We start from the raw sequence: 24684 nt of genomic DNA, 5'->3' as shown, positions 1-24684 counted from the left end.
GTCATTAACAATAAAATAGTGATTTATCTGCTTGCAGTGAAACTTTACGCATTGACAAGTCAAGTTATCAATGGGGAGATGCAGTTCTACGCCAGGGCCAAACACTTCTACCAGGAGGTGCCAGCCACAGAAGAGGGCATGATGGGAGACTACATTGAGCTCTCCAATACAGACATTGAATCCTCCCAGGAGTTTCTCAGGAAGTTTGTTGGGGTGAGTCATTTAATTCCATCTTCTGCCAGAAACAGTGGTGATGTGTCATAAATGACATGCACCGTGCCCAGTCACATAGATTTTAAATGGCACCAAATGTCATATTTGATATACAGTCACAGGTTGTAACTGACTTTCACTGGGTCTAGTAATTGTATTCTGCCAGGTCATGCATCATCATGAGCACATATTTTGCCAGGCCTTGTCTGGTTATTTACCTGTTTTGCCTCCTTTTCTTACCCTTCAAAGCTGCAAACAGGATTATGCAAGGAGTTCTTACTGCTGTATTTGGATGTGAGATTAATTCTCAGTGCAGGACTGGGACCTTTCATGATAAAGTTCTTGCTGGCTTCAGTGAGAGATTTGTCTACAAGTGTTAATTCCTGCAATCCATTTGGAAAAGTAGGGGGACTAAAAGTGGAGTTTCTGTTTAGGAAAAAAAAATCATTTAACATTCTAATGTCACTGGGGCCCTTTTACATGCCAGTTTCTAAAGGTCTGTAAACATCTTTGAAGGTCTGCTTTGGAATTCTAAAAGCACCTACAATAGCAGCATCACTTTGGCACTTAGGCTTCAGAAAATCCTTTTGATGCCTAAATGTGTTTTTGGGAATCTGCAGATATTTAAAAGTGTGGCCTGATCATTTTCTGCCTGCCCATACCCTTTTCCCAGGGAAAATGCCCACTGAATTAGCTCAACAACAGTGTTAAATGCAAAAGAATCCACAAAGCTACCAGAAAACCTATTCTTCAGTTCTCCTGCTCCCTTAATGACTAGTGCTATGTAATGCTAACATAGATCTGTTATTTTCTGCTGATATGTATAAATTTGGGATAACCAGATAACCTTTTTTTCAGTCTTAATGATCTACTGTGGAAAAAAACCCTCAATATGTTAATTAGATGTTGTGTAGTTTGAATGGATTGGGAGGGAAAAGGAGTGTGGCTCAACAACAGACAGAAATCCTGTACACCAGTAAAGGGAAACTAATGGCAGAGTTTGCTATACCTGATAGAGGGAAGATTTTAGAGTGGTAATACACAAGTGAACAGCTACAGTTTTGTTATGAAGAGACATCTGGATCAATGCAAAAAGGCTTCACAGCATTTCAGTGCCTCACTGTATCAGGCTTTCTACAAACACGAAATAAGATAATGCGGAGGAAGTTAAGCAACAGCTGAACCCAGTGGTAAAATGGTATTTTCAGAAAGAAAATGCAACTGGCAAGCCTAGAGCCAGCCCAAAGAATTATCCCTTAAATTTGACTTGAGTCTTGTTTAAAAGACATTTGTGGAATGCAAGTGGTACACAAGGGTGTACTCAGGGAAAAAATTCACACTTCCTAGGACATAATATAGATTCAGCTTCCTGAACAGCAGATTTATATCATACTATTACATTTTCTCATCTTCAAGACCCCAGAAGGAAAGTACAGTCAGTGGCAGGGTTTCACATGCCAAAGAGAAATCATACCCAGTGCATCAGGTGTGATGACAGATACAAAATACTCCAGAGCAGAGTTCCTGCTCCTATTAATAACTGGGAATAGAAAAGATACTCTGAATGGCCAAGATCAAACAAGGGGAAACAAAAAAGCTCAGAAATGAATCTGCATGTTTTGCCAATTCTGAGTTTGCTGTGGCTTGTCTCTGTTGAGATACAGTCAATTTGTTATACTGTGGTTTATTTTCCTTTCTTCCTACTACACTTTGCATCCTACTGAACCAGATACAGATATTTACTGACTTTCTTATAGTAGTGACTTTATTGTGCAGCTAATTTGAGTTACATCTTCCCCATTTATGGCTCTACAAGTAGTTTCAGATCAGCTGAATATATTTCACTTTTTCTTTAATTGTTTTGCCCTCTTCAAAATTTTTCCCTTTGTTTTCAAGTGTTCAAGTCAGTTCCAAAATGAAAAATGCTGTTTAGAAATGAGAAATGGACAAGTTTGGGTTTTTTTCCTTGAAAGCTGTAGAAAAGGAATATCTTGACATTTTCAACATTCTTTCACATGTTTTTTGGGTATAACTGCTTTCTAGATTTCAAATACCCATTTCTTAGAGAGTTCTTCCAAAACTTTATTTTCTGGCAAAACTAAAGCTCCTTAAAAACCAGGTGCCCAGTTCCACTCAAATTACCCCTCTGGAGTTAGTTTGGCTGATGTGGAAATGCCACACAGTGACATTTTCCTTACATGACTGATGTTGCATACCTTCATGTATGGCATTTCTTAGCATGATTCTTAGCACCACTGTAAACTGAGCTACAGATTTCTTTACTGTTAGAGAATTTATCTTGCCTGGGCACATGGAAGAAATTAGAGAATGGACTAAGGACTTCACTTATATTTTAGCCTGTCTCCTGCCCAGGCTAGTCAAACTGAGTTAAAAGTGCCACTGTGCTCAAGTTAAGAGGTTTTATGTGTGTGTGGGCAGAACTCTAACCAAGAGCAACATTACCTGAGCCAGCAGAACTGTACAGACAAGCTAGAGGCTGTTTTAGGTACAGTCGTATTTGAAGGGTTATCAGCAGAGCTGTACCACTGCATATTTATGTCAATGTGTTAATGCCAATTAAAGACTTTATGTCCACAGACACTGTGTTTTCAAGTGCCTAATCCGGAGGTAATATGTAAAAGAAGAATAAATGGAACAAAGAAACTATTAATTCAGGAGAGTTCTGAGATATAGGTGTATGAAATAATACAGACAGAGACTATATTAACTTTGTAGTTCCAAATTTACCCTAAATGCTTTCTCCCTTTCTTGCCCTTGCTTCACCTGCCTGACTGGTTACTTACTGAATGAAAAGCTTCTTTAAAGGGATTTTTCTCCTGCTTGATCAGAGGGGTGGAAGAGATGTTGTTGAAAACTTCCTTATTTTCTTTTTTAAATTTGGGAAGGAAATCACTGTGATTTGTATATGTTTTTTGAACTCTGATTTCTCTTATCCTACATATCTACACTACCTTCTTGCCCTTGCAAGACCCAAAGTAGCATCACGAACATATTCCACAGCTTTTTTATCTGTAAGGAAATTTGGTAGTGCCCTCTTTAGCTCTAAGGAATTTTTGGGTGTGTATATGTCCTAAAAGAGAGTGATTCTGAGAAATGGGAAGCAGGTAATCAGAGGAGCAGTCAACCTTAAAATTCAAAGCCTGTTCTGGCTTAAAATTTTCACTTATACTATTTTTTTAAATAAGGAACCTGCTTTTCAACTCAGTTAGGCTTTTGGGAAAATGATTGCCTTCCAAAGAAAATGTTAATACTCTGTCAAAGCTCTGAGCACTTCCAAACTGAAAATATATTAGCTGAACATGGAATTATGTCAACATTTTCACTACAAATGGAGCTGTGGTGCTTCACAGGGCTTCTCAACTGACTGTGCAATGCTCTTGCTCCCTTTCAGTGAAGTGTGGGATCAAGCCTCATCTCCCATGATTGTTTCCTTTCCTTCTTTTTGATGGCAAATGGAGATTGGAGGTCCTTACCATGGCACAACATGGGAGATTAATTCTCTGTTTAGAGTGAGGTACTGTGACTATTGGTTCTCTGAAACAAAAATATCAAAGAAGTTCTACAACTTTTTGTTGAATTCTGTTAGTTGTTTTGGTGAATCATCCTGGTTTGCTCACCAGCTCCCTCAAATATTTTTGCTTAATCACATTGGTGTACACTTCTGTGTATCTGCCAGCAAACAGTATGGAAATCCACCTTGAAAAGGTTCGAGATGCAGTTCCTTATTTCACAAACTCCTTGTTACAACTTAGTCTGGTCCTCAGTAAAAGCCACATGCTCCTAAGTGCAGCCTGTGAATGAAGAATGGCTCACATTTTCTGGCTAACTACAAGCAGGTAGTCTCCAGAGTCCTGTAGGGTTGAAGGCTTGTGGACTCTTGCATACATCAGGAAATTAATCTTCCTAGGTATACAAATTGGGACCAGCAGCCTTGGAGATTGGTGAGAGCCTTTGAGGCCCTTGTGCTCTTTCTATAGTTACTCCATGTAACCAGATGCTCCGCTGGGCTATTCATAGTCATGTCATTGGTGGTGCTGTCCTTTGACCTTAATAATCTACTGAATTACTCACTGAAGCAGGGCCAAAAGAGTGGTGAGTTTCGTGATTTATATTTGACCATGACAGACAGAGTCTCTCAATATGCAGGAAGAGCAGGGATCTTCCAGGGTTTACTTCCTTTAAGAGCGGCAAAGCTGCAGCAGCAACTTTGGCCCATAGCATCCACTTCACTACTCAGTTTCAGGGGACAGGGTAAAGGTGTTTACATGTACTTTTAATATATTTATTTAACAGATAACTTTGGCCACAGGAGCTCCAATCCCACAGTCATTGCAAGTACAGACTTAAAATTTCTGTTTTACAAAACAGCAGAAGGCTCTTAAGAGCCTTTTTATAGCCAGTATGGAAGCTTCAGAGGTGAAAAACAGCCTTCATTATAAAGCTCGTTTTACAGTGACTCATTATTTCTCATAGACATAGCCTTTGTACCACATTTGTTCATGACTGGTCTCTGTCCAGAGATGATATTTATGAAGAGAAATGGAACAGTTAAGCAAAATCTACTCAACCATCTTTCCTGTCTCTGTACCTAAAACTAAAATTCTGTATATGCTCCATTCCAAACTTCTGCAGTTGTTGTAAGTTAGCTACAACTCCAAGATCTTCTCCAAACACAGGATGTTGTGTATCTGTCCTGAGCCTTGCTGAACCTCACCCTGAATATCTCCAGGGATGGGGCCTCAACTACCTTCCTTTGCAACGTGTTCCAGTGTTCACTACCCTCATGGTAAAGAACTTGTTCCTAACATCCAATCTTAATCTGCTCTTCTGTAGTTTGAAGCCATTGCCCCTTGTCCTGTCACCACAGACCTTTGTGGACAGTCTCTCTCCATCCTTCTTGTAGACCCCTTTCAGTTACTGGTAGGCTGCTATTAGGTCTCCTTGGACCCTCCTGTTTTTCAGGCTGAGCAACTCCAGCTCCCTCAGCCTGTTGTTGTAACAGAGGTGCTCCAACCCCTTGATCATTTTTGTGGCCCTCCTCTGGACCCTCTTGATCAGGTCCGTGTCCTTCCTGTGTTGAGGACTCCAGACCTGGACATAGTACTCCAGGTGAGGTCTCATCAGAGTGAAGTAAATTGGTAGAATCACCTGCCCTGCACAAATAAGGAGACAAGACACTAGGCTTGATGGAATGAAGGCTGTAGAGGTAACAATTGCTATGATCTCTCAGATGGTATTGTTCAGCTTTCAAATGATTTTCTTGTGTCCCACAGGGAGTGGGGAAAGCTGGTACCAACCGTGCCCTGGACTGCGGCTCTGGGATAGGTCGTATCAGCAAGCATGTCCTGTTACCAGTTTTCAAGAGCGTGGAACTGGTGGATATGATGGAGAATTTCCTGGCTGAGGTCCCAAACTACCTACAGGGCAAGGAGGACAGAGTAGAGATGTATTATTGTAAAAGCCTCCAGGAATTCACTCCAGCCCCACAAAGATATGATGTCATCTGGATTCAGTGGGTTTCAGGTTAGTTCAGCGTGATTCATCCATCCAAACATCTCAGAGAGTTATACAGCCTGTGCTAAAATTTATGTTAGAAGAATGATGCAGCTGTAAAAGAGGGTTCTCAGGTGTTTTGGACTGCTTCCTAAAATGTCACAAAGGGCTTCTGAGAGTTCTCCTTAGCCACACCCACAGTGGGTACAAATCAAGTTGTTTGTTTTCAGGTCATGTACTAGAAGAAGTTTCATGTTCTTTAAAAGCAGCCTGTGTACTAAGGTGCAGCTAAGAAGTAGCCCTTATATATAGGTTTTTTTGAGCAGCAGTTCTCCTTCTTAGTTGCCAGTGCTGTGGCCAGATACACAGGGTCAGCCTCATCTGTGAGCAGGGATTTCAGGAAACAATCTGAAAAAAAGCCATAGTGAAATCACCACTACCTATAAACCAAATCATGTCTTAGACTTACACTGATGCTTATCAAACAGGTTGACTTAACTATGTCCCACAGTACCCCCTTCATATAAGAAATATCTGCTTCATTTGCAGCCTCCACAGTGAATGCCCTGCAGCATTAAGAGCAGCAGACTGACAATCAGATAATGTGGGCTATGTTCTTCACCAAAACTCCCCAAACCTAACAAAAAAGAGTTATTTTTTTTTTTTTCTAGAAAACCTACCGTGGTACCTAACTGCCTAACATCCAGCAAAATAAAGTTTTTTCCTAATCTCTGAACCCAAGTGTCCATGGTGCAGAAGTTGTTGCTCAAAAGCAAATGAGAAGGCCCAAAGAAATAACTTCTCTCCAAAACCCTGGAGACTTTCTTACCAAGATGGAGGCAGAGGTACTAGCACAGGAGGTGGTTTTCTTCAGAAACACTTATTTGTCCTCTACACAGTCATAAAAAAGTGATAAAACCAAGCTTCTTAGAACACATCTTTGCAGCTGTGCCGGCATATTGCTTCAGAATGGTATTGCTTGCTTTTGAAATTTTGCTTTTCTTGAATTACCAGTCACTGCAGTAAAGGTAGCTCCTACCACATCTTGAGAGCAAATCCAACTCAATGTGAGACTGGTCAGGGGCTGTGCTGATCAGCTATGTGGCTGAACAAAGAGAACGTGTGCCTTTTCCTTAGCATAGACACAGATCTGAATCTCCTTCCTCCATCAATTTCAATGAAATACGTAGTGATCTTAGGCATTAAACAAACATTTACCCTTCTTTTGGCTGAATCATGCCAACAAACTCAGTGCTTTTTGGGGGAGTGAGGGCAGGACTGTGTGGTAGAGAGTAACACCATTAAGAGCTCATCTTCTTAAGAAGCTAGCCTAAAAGCTGAGTGTTAGGAGCACATTAGTTTCCAAATTAAGCGTTCAAAAGCTCTAATGCATCTTGTTAATGCAATCTTGATTTGTAAGTATAAGTCTCTGAGCCCAGGTTGTTATTTTATGAAAAAATAATAGTTTACATTTCTTACAGAATTTTCTGTTTTCCTTCAACTTGAAAGGTATTCAAATGTAGGCTTTGGAGCTTTTTTCTTGTGTGGTTTTTTTTTTGGGAGGGGAGGGGAGGTTGGTTAAAGAAACCTGGCATGCTATATCAAAATGTGGTTTTGAAATGACAGCTTCCATTAATCAAAGTTTAAATCTTCCATCAGGAAAACTAAATATTTTGACTAGAAAATACAAACAAATTTTTTCAAGTTTTCATTCAGTTTCTGACCACCTGTCCATGCTAATTCATTTGAGATGTCTGACATATGAGAGCTTTCATTTTGCTTTTCTCTGTGTCCTGCACTAGTGATCTCAGTGGTTCAGAAGTACTGATCATTGAGAAGGAAGGATAAAACTCAAAATCTCAGTAACATATTGTGCTGAGGCAGCAGTTGATGTTCAATTAAAACATATATTGAGAAATTCAACCATGCTGGATTTGAGAACTTCAAGAGGTGGTAAACAGCACTTTTCTGCTGGTAGTTCCCAATGGGTCATTACACTGTGAAATTGTTGTCACTTATTTCCGGTATGAATTTGTTTGGCTCCAGCTTCCTACCACTGATTCTTATTATGACTTTTAACTACCAGATTAAAGAATCCTTCATCATGCAGTATTTTCTCCACTGTTCCCATTGACTTCTATCCTCATCTGTTTCTACAACTAATATGGAGGCTGAATGCTGATTTGCATTTGTAACTGTTGGTCTTGTTGATTTACTCAAGATTTCATAATTAAGTCTGTCAGGACTTGATCTCCTCCTGCAATAAACGGGGTATAGAGACTTGGATCAAGGCACCATTCGGATGTGTACAGGAGGAGTCTGTTTGAATGCTTAATAGTGATCTATTTCCATCTTTTTACCTGTAGGATATCTGACAGATAAAGATCTCCTGCACTTTCTAATCCGGTGCCAGAATGGCTTGAAGGATAATGGTGTCATCATTCTCAAGGACAATGTAGCCAGGGAGGGCTGTGTCCTGGATTGTCTGGATAGCAGTGTGATCAGAGACCTGAATATCATCCACAGCCTCATTGAAATGAGTGGACTCACTATCCTACGAGAGGAGAGGCAGGAGGGATTCCCTGAGCAGTGTGTCCCAGTATGGATGCTGGCCATGCAGAAAGACCCTGGACATTCCTGATTGTGTACTGAGGCTGCAGAGACTGGACTATGGATGAAGCCCAGGACTGGGAAAGAGAAAAGCAGCTGAGTCCTCCTAACCATTCACTGCTACGACTGCAGCTCTAGGGCAGCAACTGCTGAAAGATCAGGAGAGAATCACAATGGAGCTTCTTCAGGGAAAAGTCTTTTTCTTAATCCTACCTGCTTCATCATTCTCTCCATCTTTAAAAGCATTTCTAACAGCTCCTAGCCTAGCCAGATCTCTCTTTCATTAAGAAGTCAATACTGGATAAAATCAAATCATAGAATATATTTAGATCTGACATTTCTGTAGTGGCTAATACATTTTGGAGTGTTCTGTATGAGATGTTAACAAGTAAGCCTGCTTTTCACTATGGCACTTAAATGTCTTTGGACTTTAAGAAGGATCTCTCAGATGACTGAAGCAGGAAATTCAGATAACTTCTGGAACACCTAACCCAAATTTTACTGCCGTGACTATCTGTACTTCAGAATATTTCAGCCAAAAGTGTTAAGGGAAGTTTTAACCACTGTTGCCGTCAGCTATTCAGTTTTGGGGGTTTTGAGTGTTTTTTGGTTTGGGTTTTTTTTCCATTTCTGTCAGTTTAGACAGTAAGACAACCTGGTCCATTTTGCACTTCTAGGAACTACTTTATCTTCCTGATGTTTCCACTGTAGAACAGTAGTGGTGCATAAGGGATTTTGGACTCCAGGGGAAAACTTAACTGACAAATACATGCATGTTTGCACTGAAATTTTGGGCAAAAGCTTGCCCCCACAAATTACACTCTGGAAAATATTTTTCAAAATGTTCACAATGGAAACCACTTGAAAGCTTCTCTTTATTATTCATATCACTGTAAATTTTTTTCTTTCCCATATTCAGAACAAGTGTGGCTCCAGATGCAGAGCTGATGGGATTTCATGAGGTGTTAATAGTAAGACCTAAGAAGAACTAATACAGTATTGTATTAACAACTGTGCTGAACTGCAAAGGGTATTAGTGTAACCCAAAAGCATCCATGATTTATATTCCAACAGCACTTGGATAATCCTGGATTCAAAAATAACACTCATGTCATCTTCTTAAGGCTCATAGAAACTACACATTAAGCTTCTTATCCCCTTCATAGAGGCACAGATAGTGGTGCAGGAAGGCAGGAGTTTGTTTTGCAAGAACCAACCAACCAACCAAATAAAAAGGCAGACTTTGAAGTTTTGTTTCATTCTGCATGAGGATGAGAAGGGAGAATTTTGAAATTCTTTAGAGGAAAACCACACAACCACAGATTTTGCAAGTTGATTAAAATTTTTCAATCCATCAAAATTGAATGCAACTCTTGAGTTGGACATCTAAAATAATTTGTGCTAAAAATGTTACGAGATGCAGTAGAGAGCAAATTAAAGTTGGCTTGTTTGGAATACTACAAATCAATTGTAACATTAGAATGGGCACTCCTGGCTCCATCAGAGTCTTTATTGTGTTTCATTCCCCTGAAATGCAGTTCTGGCAAAATTTATCTGACTTTACAGAGTTGCATTATGACAAAACTCTACATTCTGATAGAGATGTGCTCTATAAAATATCCTCCATGTGACTGTAGGCACAGTTATCTGTGTCAGATACTGACATCTGTGTTAGATTAACTGACATCGAAAATAACGAGATAGGGACACCTCTCAGCTGGATTTTAGCACACTTTGCTATCCTTTGATGACAAATCTCCAGTTTTGGTTTTACTTGCATAACTTGTCTTCTCCCCAGCAGTATGCTTGCATACGTTGGGAATCGCATCCTGGGCTTCATCAAAAGCTGCATTGCCAGCAGATCCAAAGAGGTGATTCAGCCACTTTGCTTTGGTGAGGCTGCACCTGGCTTATTGAATCCACCTGTGGATCCCTCAATATAGGAAGGACATAGACCTGATCAAGTGGGTCCAGAGAAGGGCCTGAAAATTATCAGGGGACTGGAGCACCTCTGACACAAGGACAGGATGAGAGAGGTGAGGTTGTTCAACCTGGAGAAGAGGAGGCTCCGGGGAGACCTAATAGCAGCCTTCCTGAAGGGGGCCTAAAGGAAAGCTGGAGAGAGACTGTTTACAAAGGCCTGCAGTGACAGGATGACAAGCAATGGCTTCAAACTAGAGAAAAGCAGATTTAGACTGGATGTCAGGAACAGGCTCTTTACTATGAGGGTGGCAGAACACCGGAGGTTGATGCCCCATCCCTGGAGATCTTCAAGATGAGGCTCAACAGCGCTCTGGGCAACATGATTTAGTTGAGGATGTTCCTGCTGACTGCAAGGCAAGGGTTGGGCTGGATGACCTTTGGAGGTCCCTCCAGCCTGGACTGTTCCATGATTCTATGATACTGTAATTTCCAATTTATGGTAGAGGGCTTCCTGCCATCAAATCTTACCCAATAGTTGTTCTCTGAATGCGTCATTGCTAATTGTAGCACTAATGTTAACAACCCTGATAATTTGGTGAATATTGTGGGTTGTCATATAATCTAGGAACCTATAGTCCCCATGGCACAGATGCTTCTGGAATGTTTTGGCTAATTCTTCCATTCTGATCAATGAGCGATGGACATAAATTTACAATATCGCATTGTTAAAATCTCTAGGTGAACACTTGCATTCTGAAATTGTCTGCAGGACAAAGTGCTTCAAATTCCCTTTAAGACACCACAATGCTTCATTTTGCTGAGGCTGTTAAAAGCTGCTGTGGTCTTTGTATGCATATGAGTATGTGCAAGTATCTGAAGGAAACCCATTCATTTGTTTTACAGGACAGAGGCATCATCAGTCCTGTAGTTACTAACAGTGGTTAACAATAACAGTAGAGAATATTGGAAAGGCCTTTTTGTGTATTACAAATCATTCTGTCCTTTGCCATTTTTAGTACCAGCCAGAGACACCTGCCATTGTGCAGAATATTTAGGGACTACTGGAGATCCTAATGCCATTGTGTCTGGGTCAGACGTAGCTGAATGGTGTTGGTCACTACAGTAGTGAGAAATACTGTGGAAATAGGGCAGACAGCACCTCTATACAAATCTAGATGGCTGCCACATCTCACAGGGCAGAATGTATCAGCTCTTCACTTTACACACCAGAGTGGGTGCAATTCAGTATTGAGAGAAGTGGTTCCAAGGTAGATAAAGAATATGAAGTGGTTTAGGATGAAAGGTAAAATATAAATGACTGGTATTGTTAGCAGTGAAATACATTTTTCAAGGTGAAAATATTCTTCCCATCTTTAGTGCATCTTTCCAAGTTTGTGAATACACAAACATGTAATGAAAATTGATTACCTTAACTATGTGAGAGCAGAGATAAGTAAAATCTTAATTTTGTAGAAAAACTCGAATTTTGTGTTTCCCACATTCCTGGAAATTAATGTTTCATGGCTATGTTGCTTCCACAGTAAAATATTAAAGCTTTTCTGGTGACATAATGAACCTCAGGAGTAAAGAAACACAAGCCCTATGGGGCCCTAAATGTATGTGGTTGCTGCAGACTGAATAATATTTTGGTTTCCTCCTTTTCCAAGGTATATTTTAATTCAAGATTTCTCAGTCAACCAGTGTAGGCCACCCTTAAGACTTGATGAATTTGAGTAAGGGCTATTCATGGCTTAAATTTTATGGGCTCTCTGGACTTTAGCATAGTATTTAACAACAGTAATAACTATAATGAATCTCAAATTTCAAACATAAATTCGTACTTCGAAATCGTCTGTGTATCAGTTGTTCTTTGGTCTTCAATGACTGTTCAATGCTCTGCCTCAGCTTTCAAGTATATTTAAGTCATGCACTTAAAGGAGTCCTGCTTCATCAGATTGCAGGAGGAGTCTGAATCCCATTTGTTTGGTGCTTATTTAAAACTTGTTCCTGATCTTGACACTACCAAAGAATTTAATCCAAGACTAAAACCCTGCCTGAGGCAAGGTTCACAGAACCTTCAGGGTCCTTCAACCTTAAGCCTCCATTCATCACTGACAGATAATTAGTGAAATACACAGTCCTTCAATTAGATGTTTCACTCAGGCTACTACCAACTAAGGTCAAACCTTAGCCAAAGCACAGACAAGCCCACTTCTGTTATGTCACCACCAAAGCTCTTGGTGATGCTTGGTTTCCCAATATCATGTTCTGTGTGATTGAAGGCAAACTATTATCTTGACTCTATGAATGTGAGGTTCCTTGCAATAGAAATCCTTAAGCCCTGACAGTAGCCCCCAAATGCTGCTGCAGCCCAAACGAAATGTAGGGAAGCAGTTACTGCAGCAGTCTGAATGACGATCCCAACTGTGCAGCTCCAGCATCTATCAAAGGTCAAGCTGCTCATGTTCTGAAGGCAACTCAGACATTACAAATGTCCTTTGATTCCTAATTGGAAGAGAAAGACATGACTTTGAAATGTATTGCTGAATGGATGTTCTAAATTGTTGAGTTTCAGAAATACTGTAGTTATCATATTACATAAGTTTAGTTTGACTGTCTTGTTTGGTTGTTTGTATAATCTAAACAGAAATGTTATCTGAGATGATGATATGATACATTATATAGGATTGTAATAAGCTCAAGTGAAACATTGGTTTCCTGTAAAATACACTAATGAAATCAGTACATTCCCTGACCTCAGATTTAATGGAACAAGTCAGCAATTTCCAGAGGGGCAGTTGTTTCAAGAGGAACAGTCCTGTCAAGACTTATCCCTTCTTCAGGCATATCCCATCCATTTATGCAGAGTGCCTGGCCTAAGGAGCAGCCACCTTAAACTCTGTAACTGGCAAGAAGAAGAAACTGGCTCCTCCAGAGCAATTCAGACCACCTCAGAGCTGAATGGTTTTGAAATAAGAGTGTCCCCTCTCCCTGGCAGTTGTACAGTGGGAGTGAAAGTAATGAATTCAGTGTCATCAACAGAATGAGAGGACACAGCCTCAGGCTGCGCCAGGGGAAATTTAGGCTCGAGGTGAGGAGAAAGTTCTTCACTGAGAGAGTCATTGGCTACTGGAATGGGCTTCCCAGGGAGGTGGTGGAGTCGCCGTCCCTGGGGCAGTTCAAGGCAAGGTTGGACGTGGCACTTGGTGCCATGGTCTAGCCTTGGACTCTGTGGTAAAGGGTTGGACTTGATGATCTGTGAGGTCTCTTCCAACCTTGGTGATACTGTGTGATCACTGTTAATATCAAACAGAAGTGCAGTGTGATCTGAGGAGCTGTGACTGTCAAAACAAGAAAAAGGTGTGGATTTGGATAACAAACCACCCAGTAAAACTCAGAGTCCTGGTACCAGGGCACTACAATAATGGGAGTAATACATCACTGCACAGTGCCAACTGACTAAAGCTTTGCCACTGTGTTCCCTGAATACCTTTATGCCATTCACTTGCTTTTTCCATTCTCTTCATCTAGGCTCCCCAGAACATTTACAATGGTGCATCAGATGGTAGACCTGTCCAGAGGAACTTCACTGTTATGTGTGATTAAAACCACTTGCGTTGCATCTCATCCCTCTCCTCTTCCTTTGATGCTTTGTCCCAGTTGCCAAGAAAATCCCTCCTCCACTTGCCAAATACAGTTTGTTCTCTGAGGTCATCACCACATATCACTGGAGGGAAAGAGATTACCTTTAGTTTTAAGAGGAGGATATTCTGTTTATCTGAGAGCAGTAACATGCTGTGCTTTAAACATGCAGGTTAATACACATCTCCTTCAACTGACATCCAGCAGGCACTCTCAGACCTTTATCACAGGATTTTAGGGGTTGGAAGAGACCTCCAGAGGTCATCAAATCAAATCCCCCCTGCCAGAGCAGGACCGAACCACATTCACATTCTCACCATCACCATAAACAACAATATTTGTGTGGTACTATACTTGCCTAGGCTTTGAAATATGCTTTATCATTGTGTTTGGTATAAGGAAACTAAGGCATCAGTGAGTGATCCAGGCTGCATTACAGCTTTACCTAAGTAGTAGCTGTGAATGATTAACACCTCCACAGATCAGGCCACTTACAGGAGCTGCAGAGTGTTTTGCAGGCAGACATAAACTTACTCTGGTTATACTTGGAGCAGATTGAAACAGTATGGTTGTGGTTAGCCTGCTTATTAGGCCAAGCTGACATGTCCTGCAAGAATAGGGCTCAGGCTGAACATAGTATTCATGAATGTAAACAGCTTCTGTTCCCTCCAAAGCATTGGAAGAAAAACCTGGTGTATGCCTGCAGCAAAATAAAGACAGAAATTTGTTGGAAAGTCTTCCCTGTATCTCACTTCAAAAAATGTTTAATTTGCAGGCATTTCAACCTGTTGGTGTATTTTGAGGCTCCTGAGACTAAGGGTTTTAGAGGCATTTAAAAATGCATATGTCCTATGAGTGGCTTAGCAGTTACCTATTGGTGTCTTTGGATGTCTGCGAAGATTTGGCTTGTAGGAACATGAGCTTCACACAAGACTACATTTTCAAAATTACCTAGCAGACCAGATTTGAAAACCTGTCACTGGAGGTAGGCATCTAGAGGGATTTCTAAAGCAATTGGCCAAAGTTAGGCATTAGAATGTCTTTGTAAACCCCTCAGGGAAATGTAGGCATCTTATGTACAAATAATCTCACAAGAATTGAGAGACTTAAATAGAGATATCCCATCTGAAATAATTGTGTAGGCTCTCTTTGCAGACAGTGGAGAAAATTTGCCAGTGCAGGAGATGTTCATGGTAGGCCTGTGCACTCATCCCATTCTCATAAATGCACTAAAGATTCAAGCAATAGCAAAGTCCTTCTGAAAGTTGGCTTGAACTAATTTGTAGGTCCATTATGTGTGATTGTTGCCTGCTTCCTAACCTCTAACAGTGCCCTATGAATGTCAAATCCTGATACAGAGACTGTCTCTTCCAGATCTGTAGCAGAGATTCCCAGAATGACACACATGTCACAAGGGCTGCTGAGCCTGTCTGAAGCAGTGCACAGCATTGTTTGTGCAGCCTTCTGTGTGCACATGCAGCCTGACACTGCTGGAGCTGCTTCAGTTCCTGCTGCCATTGCTGCTGGGGTGACATTTTCTGTTTTCCGACATGAAAATCCTCCCACACTCCAACAACAGATCAACAAACATACTACAGCAGCATCTCCAGAAAGTAAAAAATCACAGATCTTGCTTCAAAATCTTTGGAAGATTTCACTGTGTGTACTGACAGAGTCAACAGTTTTACAGATGTATACACATGTATGGTACACAGCTTGTATTGGCCAAGGTGACCTGTTTGGTCTTTGGAATATGTGTGTCTTGCCAGATTTTCACAAGGCATCTGCTGCAGTGGAACAGGGGCTGTTAAGTAATCTGGATCCCCAGCCACACAAAGAAATGGTTCAACATCATTTGCCAAGGCAACTGTTGCTGGATCAGCTTTGGATGTCATCTGCTCAACCTGGCTTTATCCCAGCACTCTGTGGTATAATCTCTTGAGTAACACCTGCTATGTCTCTCTTGTAAAACCTACTCAGATCTGCTCTAGCCTCTCTGAATTAATATTGCTTGTATCTGAAACATCTCAGTCATGCAAAGATTTTGTAATGTGGTACATAGGATCAGCTAAGATGTCATGACCTTGTGGCTCCCTTCTCTATAGCTGCTTGTAATCACAGGGCACACCAGGCATGAGATGCTTCTCACCTAATTTGGACATCCAAAAGACATTGATCTGAGGTTGTGGTAAATGTCAAAGCTTTCATGATGGTCACTGGGGAGAGATCAGCTTCTTCCAGAAAGCTTCTTCTCTCCTGAGTTGGTTATCCCATACACTTGACTGTAGAAGGAACCTACAGGACAGTCTTACATTCAGACGAGTCATTCTTATGTATTTAAGTGAAATTTACCAATGAGCCAGGCATGACCATCTGTTGGGTCTTATTAAATAACACAGTAGTTATATTTATGGATCAGTACATGAGTGCACTGCTAATTCTACAAGTGGCTTCTCCAAAAATCAGAGTACCATTGGTAAACTTTTAAAAATCCAACCCATAAAATAAACAGACTCCAGGAGCTACCTGTGACTCCTGCCACTGCAGTAACTTCAAGGTAACAAGAAGTCAATAAACCCCCATCAAGAAAATCCCCACTGGGATCCAGCAACTGAAACTCTGAAGCAGCAGTCATCAAGAGAAGCAGGTGATTTAGTGAAACATTAAAGTTCCCAGAGGAACTGTACTTGGGCTGTCTTGATTTGATGAGAGAGGCAGGCCTGACCATTCAGCAAAGGCAAAATGTAGGCTATTGAAGAGGCTTCTGTTTGGATGGTGTCTGTAGAGCCAGTCTGCTGTCTGACTTGCTCCATGTCTGTGATCAGAGGGACTCTACTTTCTCGCCCTACACTAAGTCATTTCACTGCTCAGGTAGGTTTCAGATTCTGTCATGTTGTTCCCCTTAATCTTGTAGGTCCCCAAGCTGATGTCTGATTGTGCTTTCAGTTTGCAGTACATAATAATTCTGATTTCAATGGGCAAAGCAAACCCCACCTTTGCCCTAATACAGGTGGAATCAGTAATTTATTCTCTCTATTTCTGTGCTTTTTCAGCACAGACAGCTTTGTTTTCTCCTTCAACAAGCTGCATTCTCTACAGCAAGGAGAGAAACACCGCCCCACAAGAGGTGGCTTAGGACATCATTGTGGTGATGTAAAGCAGCCAAGGAACAGCCAGTGCAGGTGCATGTACAACAGACAGGATTTAAGGAACCAGTGGACTATTTTATGTTACTACCTTCACAGGTAGACAGATCTATTTACAATCAGGCTTGTATGCCCTCTAGCATCTCAGCATCAGAGTATGCTGTAATAATTAGTGTACCGATCCTCTCCACCCCACTGTCAGGTGGGGAAGGACTAGTTAACTTCCCTGCATGTGTGAGAACCCCAGGAAGCAGAGTACATTCATCCTGCCTTAAGCTGTTTAGTTCCCCTGGTTATTACAACTGCCTAATCATCAGGGAAGCAAGGCCAGTACCTCCACAAGACTATACAGTCCACCCGATGTTCCTGGGCAATTAGGAATGCTCTGACATTAGGAATATCCTGCTGATTAGTGATCTGGTCTTCAGGTGGGACCATATATCTAACATAAAATCTCACTTTGAGGGAAGCAGGGCCTTAGGGAGCAGGGAACCAGTCCAGCTCTCCTTAGTCACAGCCATGTGCTTATACCACTGAACCATTTTCTCTCTTATTTGTGTAAATAGAGGGGATTTGGGTTTCCAGCATGGTAAACATGGATTTAACTACTTGCTCTCTCCTCCCAAATAACTTTCCCTGAAATTAACATAGTAAACAGAGGCCTCTTTCTCAAAAAAGCCTTTCTGCTTGGTGTTGTTTTTGTAACTGATCCTCTGCTGGAAAACAAGCAACTCAAATTTCTGCTGAAAACAGCCCAAGGGAACCTCTTAACAATAACGTTACAAGTAGTCTTTTACTCTGCTCCAATGTACCCTGTGACAGAAATGCTGACACACAGCCATGGATGGGTTTGTACTCCTGTGTGGCAGATCAGTGCTGGGCGTCTGGCAGCACACAGAGGAGCACAGCATGCTTTTCTCCCCTTCAGATTTCTGCCTTGCTTGTCAGACAAGGGCAGACAAAACAGCACCTAGCACCTGGCTTCAGGAGCCAGAAAGAAGCTCTGGCCTTGTGCTGGTCGTGTGTGAGTTGCAAAGCTTGTGGTGGGAAAGGACAGAGACAGCAGGAGAGCTGCCAGGCTGGAGTATTCTCACTGTCAGACAACCCGCTGTGAGCATGGCTTTCAGGTAGTGGCATTTTAGGAAACAGTAATCTTGAACTTGAGCTTTAAGGCTCCTTTAAGGCTTGACTGCACCACGAAAATTAGAAAGTTGTTCTTTCAGAATGAAAACTCTCACACATACAGAAAGAATGTAAAAGTGGGTCTCACCTGCTGCTGCCAAAGAGTGCACACAGATAGCCTGAGGCAGCCATACAAGCACAGTGGCAGAAATCAAAGGTGCAGGCAAAGGTGACAAGTAAGGAGGAGGCAGAGTCATAGACTGTATTGTGCTACTCCTTTTGACAGGGCTTTAGTGAGAAGCCTGCTGCCTCTCACACAGTCTGGGTGTATGTGCTGGAAGTATCAGTGTGCACAAAGCAGCTCCCGGCGCTTTCATCCATAGGTCTCGCAGGGTGCACAGAAGAGAGGAGCTTCCCTGCTGTAGAAGGGAAAACAATGGCCTGGGAAAACTGAGTAGCTAAGTTGGGAATCCCACATGAATCAACTCTGTCTCCAGACAAAGCTGCCACTTCCCTTTGAGTATAACAGGTACGTTTTCCACAGGTAGGGGCTAGGTTTTCTTTGGCACACTGTGTACCTTTGCTTCACAGGGGAGCTGAGAATGACAGCTAGAAACCAGCCCTCGGTCAGGGCCTTGTGGCTGCTAGTAGCCAAACAGGACCTGCAAGGAGAGTGTCTTGGTACGGTAGGCTGGGAGTTCCAGCCAGGGCGGCCGAGGTGAAAATCCCACACAAATCCATGTGTGACACCCTTGCTTCTCAAGGCATCCATCAGCTAATCCTCCCTTTGGCAATCTCCTCACTTACCCTTCCCATCAAAGGAGTTTGGATTACTGTGGCTGCTGCCTTAATGAGTGAGACTCTGAAGGAGGCTGTTTTCTCCAGGACACCAGATGCAGTACTCTGCAGTGTCTGGATCACCTTGCCTCTTGAGAGAGCTTTAGCAAACTCTTACTGACCCTCAGGAGGCTAGTGAGTACTAACTTAGGGAGCTGTGCACACAGACGAGTTTGGCCCAGTAGAAACTAAGTGCCACAAAGTAATCGTGACCTGAGCTGGGCACAGAATATCTGTGCCCCACCTTAGAGAATTTTGAGCAGGTGGTGAAGCCAAGGAGCTGGTGGTTCGCTGTCACTACGGAGCTAGGGTGTTCTTTGGCAAAGCAAAGGTGTTAACTCACTTTTCCTGGCTGCACTCCAGTTTGGCTGACTGTATTCTTGCTTTCTTAAATTCCTGACCCATCCAACAAACCAGCTTTGGCTGTTTGCTGATATTCCACTAATCACTTGGTGGTGGTAGTGGTTGTTTAATGGCCCCTCTTTCACCTTGGAGCTCACTGCATTGCATTGCTGCCATGGGTTGAAATTACCCCCAAATAAATTTACTAGACCAGCTCAGATGACTTAGAAACAAACGAAGCAATGTATTTATAGCAAGCTAAATTTACAAGGATATAATACAATGTATATGTACAAAATGTATCTACAATTTAGAAATAATATGAAGATCCTCACAGGGACCCCCCTGAATTGTTCCTCACCTCATACCCCTTGGATGAAGCCCAGAAGGGGCTAACAGTCACCTTCTACTTGTCCCCTGCTGTGAGTAAACTGAAAAGGCTGCAGCTGTTGTTACAGCCAAGGTTAGTGCAGAAACCAGTGCAGAGGATTTAAGAAGCAAGCCAGGCAGTAGGCAGAAGGGAAGAAGAAAGAAATTATTTGCAGAGCAGACTATATACTAGTCCAGCAAACAAATGAAATTCTATAGATATATCTTATTGTTGTTTTTCTGCATCCAATACAGTTATTTAAAATATCAAATGAAACTAGAGTGTTAATTCTGTAACTGCCACAGTTGCTTAAATGCTCTCAGATTGTAAGGTTATCCACCATGACATTTGCTGTTCTGGAGAAGCACATTATCATGATGGGTTGCCCCCATTCCTTTCCAATCCTTGGAAGTGTGGCTGTTGCAAGAGGTATGGTGGCCACACCTTGAGTACTGTGTCCAGTTCTGGGCCCCTCAATTCAAGAAAGATGTTGAGGTGCTGGAACATGTCCAGAGAAGGGCAATGAAGCTGGTGAGGGGCCTGGAACACAAATCCTATGAGGAGAGGTTGAGGGAACTGGGCCTGTTTAGCCTGGAGAAGAGGAGGCTCAGGGGTGATCTTATTACTGTCTACAACTACCTGAAGGGGCATTGTAGCCAGGTGGGGGTTGGCCTCTTCTCCCAGGTAACCAGCAATAGAACAAGGGGACACAGTCTCAAGTTGTGCCAGGGTAGGTATAGGCTGGATGTTAGGAAGAAGTTCTTGCCAGAGAGAGTGATTTCCCATTGGAATGGGCTGCCCAGGGAGGTGGTGGAGGCACCGTCCCTGGGGGTCTTCAAGAAAAGACTGGATGAGGCACTCAGTGCCATGGTCTAGTTGACTGGCTAGGGCTGGGTGATAGGTTGGACTCGATGATCTTGGAGGTCTCTTCCAACCTGGTTGATTCTATGATTCTATGGTGTGGGGTGGTCACATGCTGTTGTAGAGCTGATGTGCTTATAGAGGGCTTTCTGGCTTCTCACTTCTCCTCACTGCTTTCCCTGTAACTACCTGAACAATCCGCCTGTGCCCCTCTAATCAAAGAAATATGAAGTTAGCAAGAGGCCCCAAATGTATTTCCTGGCAAGAAGACAAAAGTAAGTCTACTGAGAAGTTTATGCAAAGAGAATATTTCTAGCATACACAGTTCTGTCTTGTTCTCAGATGCCCATACCAAAGCAATTACTATATGGGAGATGCTGACTGGCTGGAAGAACCTGTTCATTCTGGGCCTGTAATGGAGTCTGAGAATAGCTCAGCTTCCTGGTGTGGATGAAGGTAAGAGTGTGTGAGCAACAGAGGGAGGCTGACATGTATTTATTTGGGTGGGTAACCTTTCTGGGCTGTGAGCCTGCGTCTTAATTTCTTTGGGGGTCCAGGAAAATTCATCACATCACATTTTTTCAGATCCTGTTTCCACTGAGGCAATTACATCACCCTCAACCCTTAGGTAGCTAACAGGGGTGCAGCTGAATAAAGCACAGGCTGGACGTTTCATGATGGCAGCAATGTGATTTGTCCCTAAGACAAACCAAGTTGCACAGGGAAGGTGGAAGTCTGAGTTCAGCCAGGGAAATGCAGATCTAGGGCCAACTCTAAACTTTGAGCCAGCTCATGGACGTTTTTTCCCATGTTTGCTTTTACCCCACCCTCAAGCTGCTCACATCAGGTCCAGGGACACATGCAGCCTCTATGTTCCTGCAAGCACAGTGGCTGCTGTTTCTGGTTTCCCAGGAGAAATGCCCAGGATGATTACCAAGGCTTTCCAACTGATGAATCCAATGGTCTGAGGAGCACTTTGATGCTCTGGAGTTGCAGAGCGTCTTGGTTTCTTGACATTGTAGTATTCTGCACGAGGATGATCAAGACCTGCAGGAGTTGGGGCAAAGACTAAGACCTAGGTTCATGGCAAAGTGTTGAGAGCTGAGGGAAGTGGAAATGGAGAGCCCTAGAGTGTGGTGTTTCCACAGTAGAGAACTAGTGGCTCATCTACTCACTTTTTGATATCATCCCACGTGCTAGCATGAATACAGGAGAAAACTTGGTGTCTGCTGGGTTACAACTCCTCTCCATGGCACACCTGGGTTAATACTCTCGGTATCCCAAGGGACACTGAGGGTATCTACTCATGGATTCCTATAGCACCTCTAAGAGGTGTCTGAGTACTTTACCACTGTTTCACTCACAGCAGTGGTAAAACAAAACAGGGAATCACCTTTCACAGCCACAGAGTGCAGCAGTGTCAAAGCCAGTAGAAAACCCAGGGCTGCCTGGTGCTCAGCTCACAGTTCTCCTCCAGACCATGCTGCTTCCTCTACAGAATGCTGAATCTGCTTCTGAACCCCACACCAAAATTTGAACAGCTGTGTAAAACAGACAAGTGACTTTGATAAAATGCATCTCTAAGCCCTTGCAGGCAGGAATTGTTTTCAAAAGCTGAACTGTACCTCCTGCAATTCAATGCAACCATACTCTTGGAGAGTTCATAAATCCAAACATGCCCTTTAAAATAAGAAATTAAGAAGATTTTTAAGACGTTTAAGATTTTTAAGGCAAAGGTTGGGGTGGTTTTCTCCTTTTTTTTTCCTTTTTTCTTTTATTTTTTTCCATGCAGCCTCCTTGGTAACCAGTTAAAACAAATTCCTCCAGACTGTAAACTAGAGATAATGGAGTTCGCCTTTAATCTCAGTCTGTTACAGATCAAGTTACCTCTTAGAAATTACTTATCCTGGCCAAGCAAATGAATTGGAATTGATGTTCTTAATTGTTTTCTAAATTGCTGTTCCCCACTCCCTTCCTCCCCTTCTCTCCACACAGCTGGTTTGCATCACGGTCTAGTCTAATGGGTACTGTCACTCACACGAGGGGGTGAAGTCATGTGGTCATAAAAGAGAAAGATTGGGGGAAGAGAGGGAAATACCACCCAGAACATTATCTGCTTGTGACACACACAAATTGAATAGAAGTAATTCCTCCTAGGGGGCTAATCCCAACAATGGACACAGTTCTGTCTTGGGCTAGAAGAATGTGGAGACTCACTTCGGAGACTCACTTCATTCTCTGATACTCGTTTCTTCTCACAGAGAAGGGAGATGATTAAAGTGCTAGTTTGGGACACAGGAAACCTGAGTTGAAACTGCTGACTCTGCAGCAACCTTCTTTGTCTGGTTTTGTTTTCTCCTCAAAGCAACAGTGGTCTTTCATCAGCTGTGTCTTACAAAACAGCTTAACCTGCCCTCCAAAAAACTGCTTCAGTACTCCCTACGTTTACATATATTAATCTCCAGATCTCTTGAAACTTATATCACAAAGCCTTTAGGTTCTGGGAGTGTCAGGACAGAACTAAACACCAGAATCTCCTCCCTTCACATCCTCAAAAGCAGGTCAGACCTCACATCTTAAGCAGGACCCACCCTTGCGTGTGAAATGTATGCAAACAAACTACTCTGCCAGCTTCCATGCCCTGCCATTATTTTCACTCCCAGGTCATCTCAGGTTTGCTTGTAGCAGTTTTCCAGAACTCAGCTGTCCTCTTTTTAAGACCTTTTACCTCCATGGACTGGTAACTCTTCTATGCTCATCTGTCCATTCAGAACTGATCCTAAAAAAAAAAAGCAGAGGTTATCCTCTTCTTGACCTCCCCCAGAAGGTTTTTCTTGACAAACAACAGTGTCACCTACTCTCATTACACCATCAGGTTAGTTTTCTGAGTGAGACCAGGGAAACGGAGAATTTGCTGCAGACATAAAACCTTGCAGTGCTTGCTGGAAAAGCAGCAAGACTCTTGGATACCTGCTTGTAATATCTGAGAATGCTGTGTAGAATAAGTACACACACACACACAAAAAAAAAAAGAATGAAAGAGAGAGGTTTATACAAAATGTGTTCAAAGGTTCAAAGAGTCATAGTAGCTGCTGGAAGCGATGAGAAAAGCTGACTATTATTGAGTGTGGAGGTATTTCCCCTTCTTTTCAGCAAGGAGAACGTGGATTGGATTGCTTGGGCTCACTGCAGCATTGCACACAACTATCAGGTACAGATCATTGCTGACACCAGCAAAGTCATGTGCATTTATTCTGCAAGTGCTAGCCTCCAGGAGCTGCACATTCAGCATTCCTCAGAACTAAAAGAGGCTCTGACACTGCTTTGCCTGTCCTTACAGACACAGCCACTCTTTTTCGGCAGCCTTGTTTCTTAGGAAGCGTAATTTCAATGGTCATGATGATTCATCTTAATATCACAGTGTAAATACCCTTACCTCCCTGGGGAAAGGATAAAGAACAGAAAATAAAACCTGCCTGTGACAAACCTTAGTGACATGACTGGGTAACCTGATGTGGCTGTGGAGAAAATTATGTGAGTAATTTGCAATTACTCAGCTCTGAAACAAGTAGGGTCAAGAGCTGATCACTGTCCTGAAAGGAAGAAAACCAAATGTGTAAATATTGGGTGATTTGGATGTGTTTTGGATGAGATTTTCAAAAGTGTGAATGTGCATTAGGAGCACAGCTTCCAAATTGTGTGAATCAGGTACACTTAAATATCTAAATCTGGGATTCATTCAGCTGTCTGACAGTCTTAAGTGCCTGGTTCAAAGCTAGTTTTTGGAGGTCTCTCAGAAATTTGGGTAGCAAATCAGGCAGTTCATGAGGCTGATACAAGCTGCCCATCACAGGCACTATGCTAGGAGGCTGGTTGCCTTTGTCAGCAACCACAGGGGTGATCTCTTCTCTGGTTCTGCCAAAGTCATCCAAAACAGCAAGCCTAGTACTCAGAATCATTTTGATTAGAAAACATCTTTAAGATTGTTGAGTCCAACCATTATCTAACTCTACCAAGTGTGGTGCCAAACCATAGAATCATAGAATACATTAAGTGGGAAGGGACCATTAAAGGTCACCTAGTCCAGCACCTTTGCAGTAAGCA

At 42.3% G+C, this 24684-nt stretch overlaps 1 protein-coding gene across 1 annotated transcript in view; it reads left to right on the top strand.

Annotated features, from left to right (window-relative positions):
• NTMT2 (N-terminal Xaa-Pro-Lys N-methyltransferase 2) overlaps nt 1–10213 on the top strand; it is a 36446-nt gene extending 26233 nt beyond the window's left edge. The window contains exons 3-5 of the mRNA XM_064147283.1: nt 38–213; nt 5508–5757; nt 8094–10213. Coding sequence (XP_064003353.1) covers nt 38–213; nt 5508–5757; nt 8094–8368 — 701 coding nt within the window. The 3' untranslated portion in view covers nt 8369–10213. The remainder of the gene's footprint in view (nt 1–37; nt 214–5507; nt 5758–8093) is intronic.
• Nucleotides 10214–24684: the final 14471 nt, after the last annotated feature.

Source organism: Pogoniulus pusillus, chromosome 8, assembly GCF_015220805.1.
Source record: "Pogoniulus pusillus isolate bPogPus1 chromosome 8, bPogPus1.pri, whole genome shotgun sequence".
NCBI classification, from domain to species: domain Eukaryota; kingdom Metazoa; phylum Chordata; class Aves; order Piciformes; family Lybiidae; genus Pogoniulus; species Pogoniulus pusillus.
This window is presented reverse-complemented; position numbering and strand designations above follow the sequence as displayed.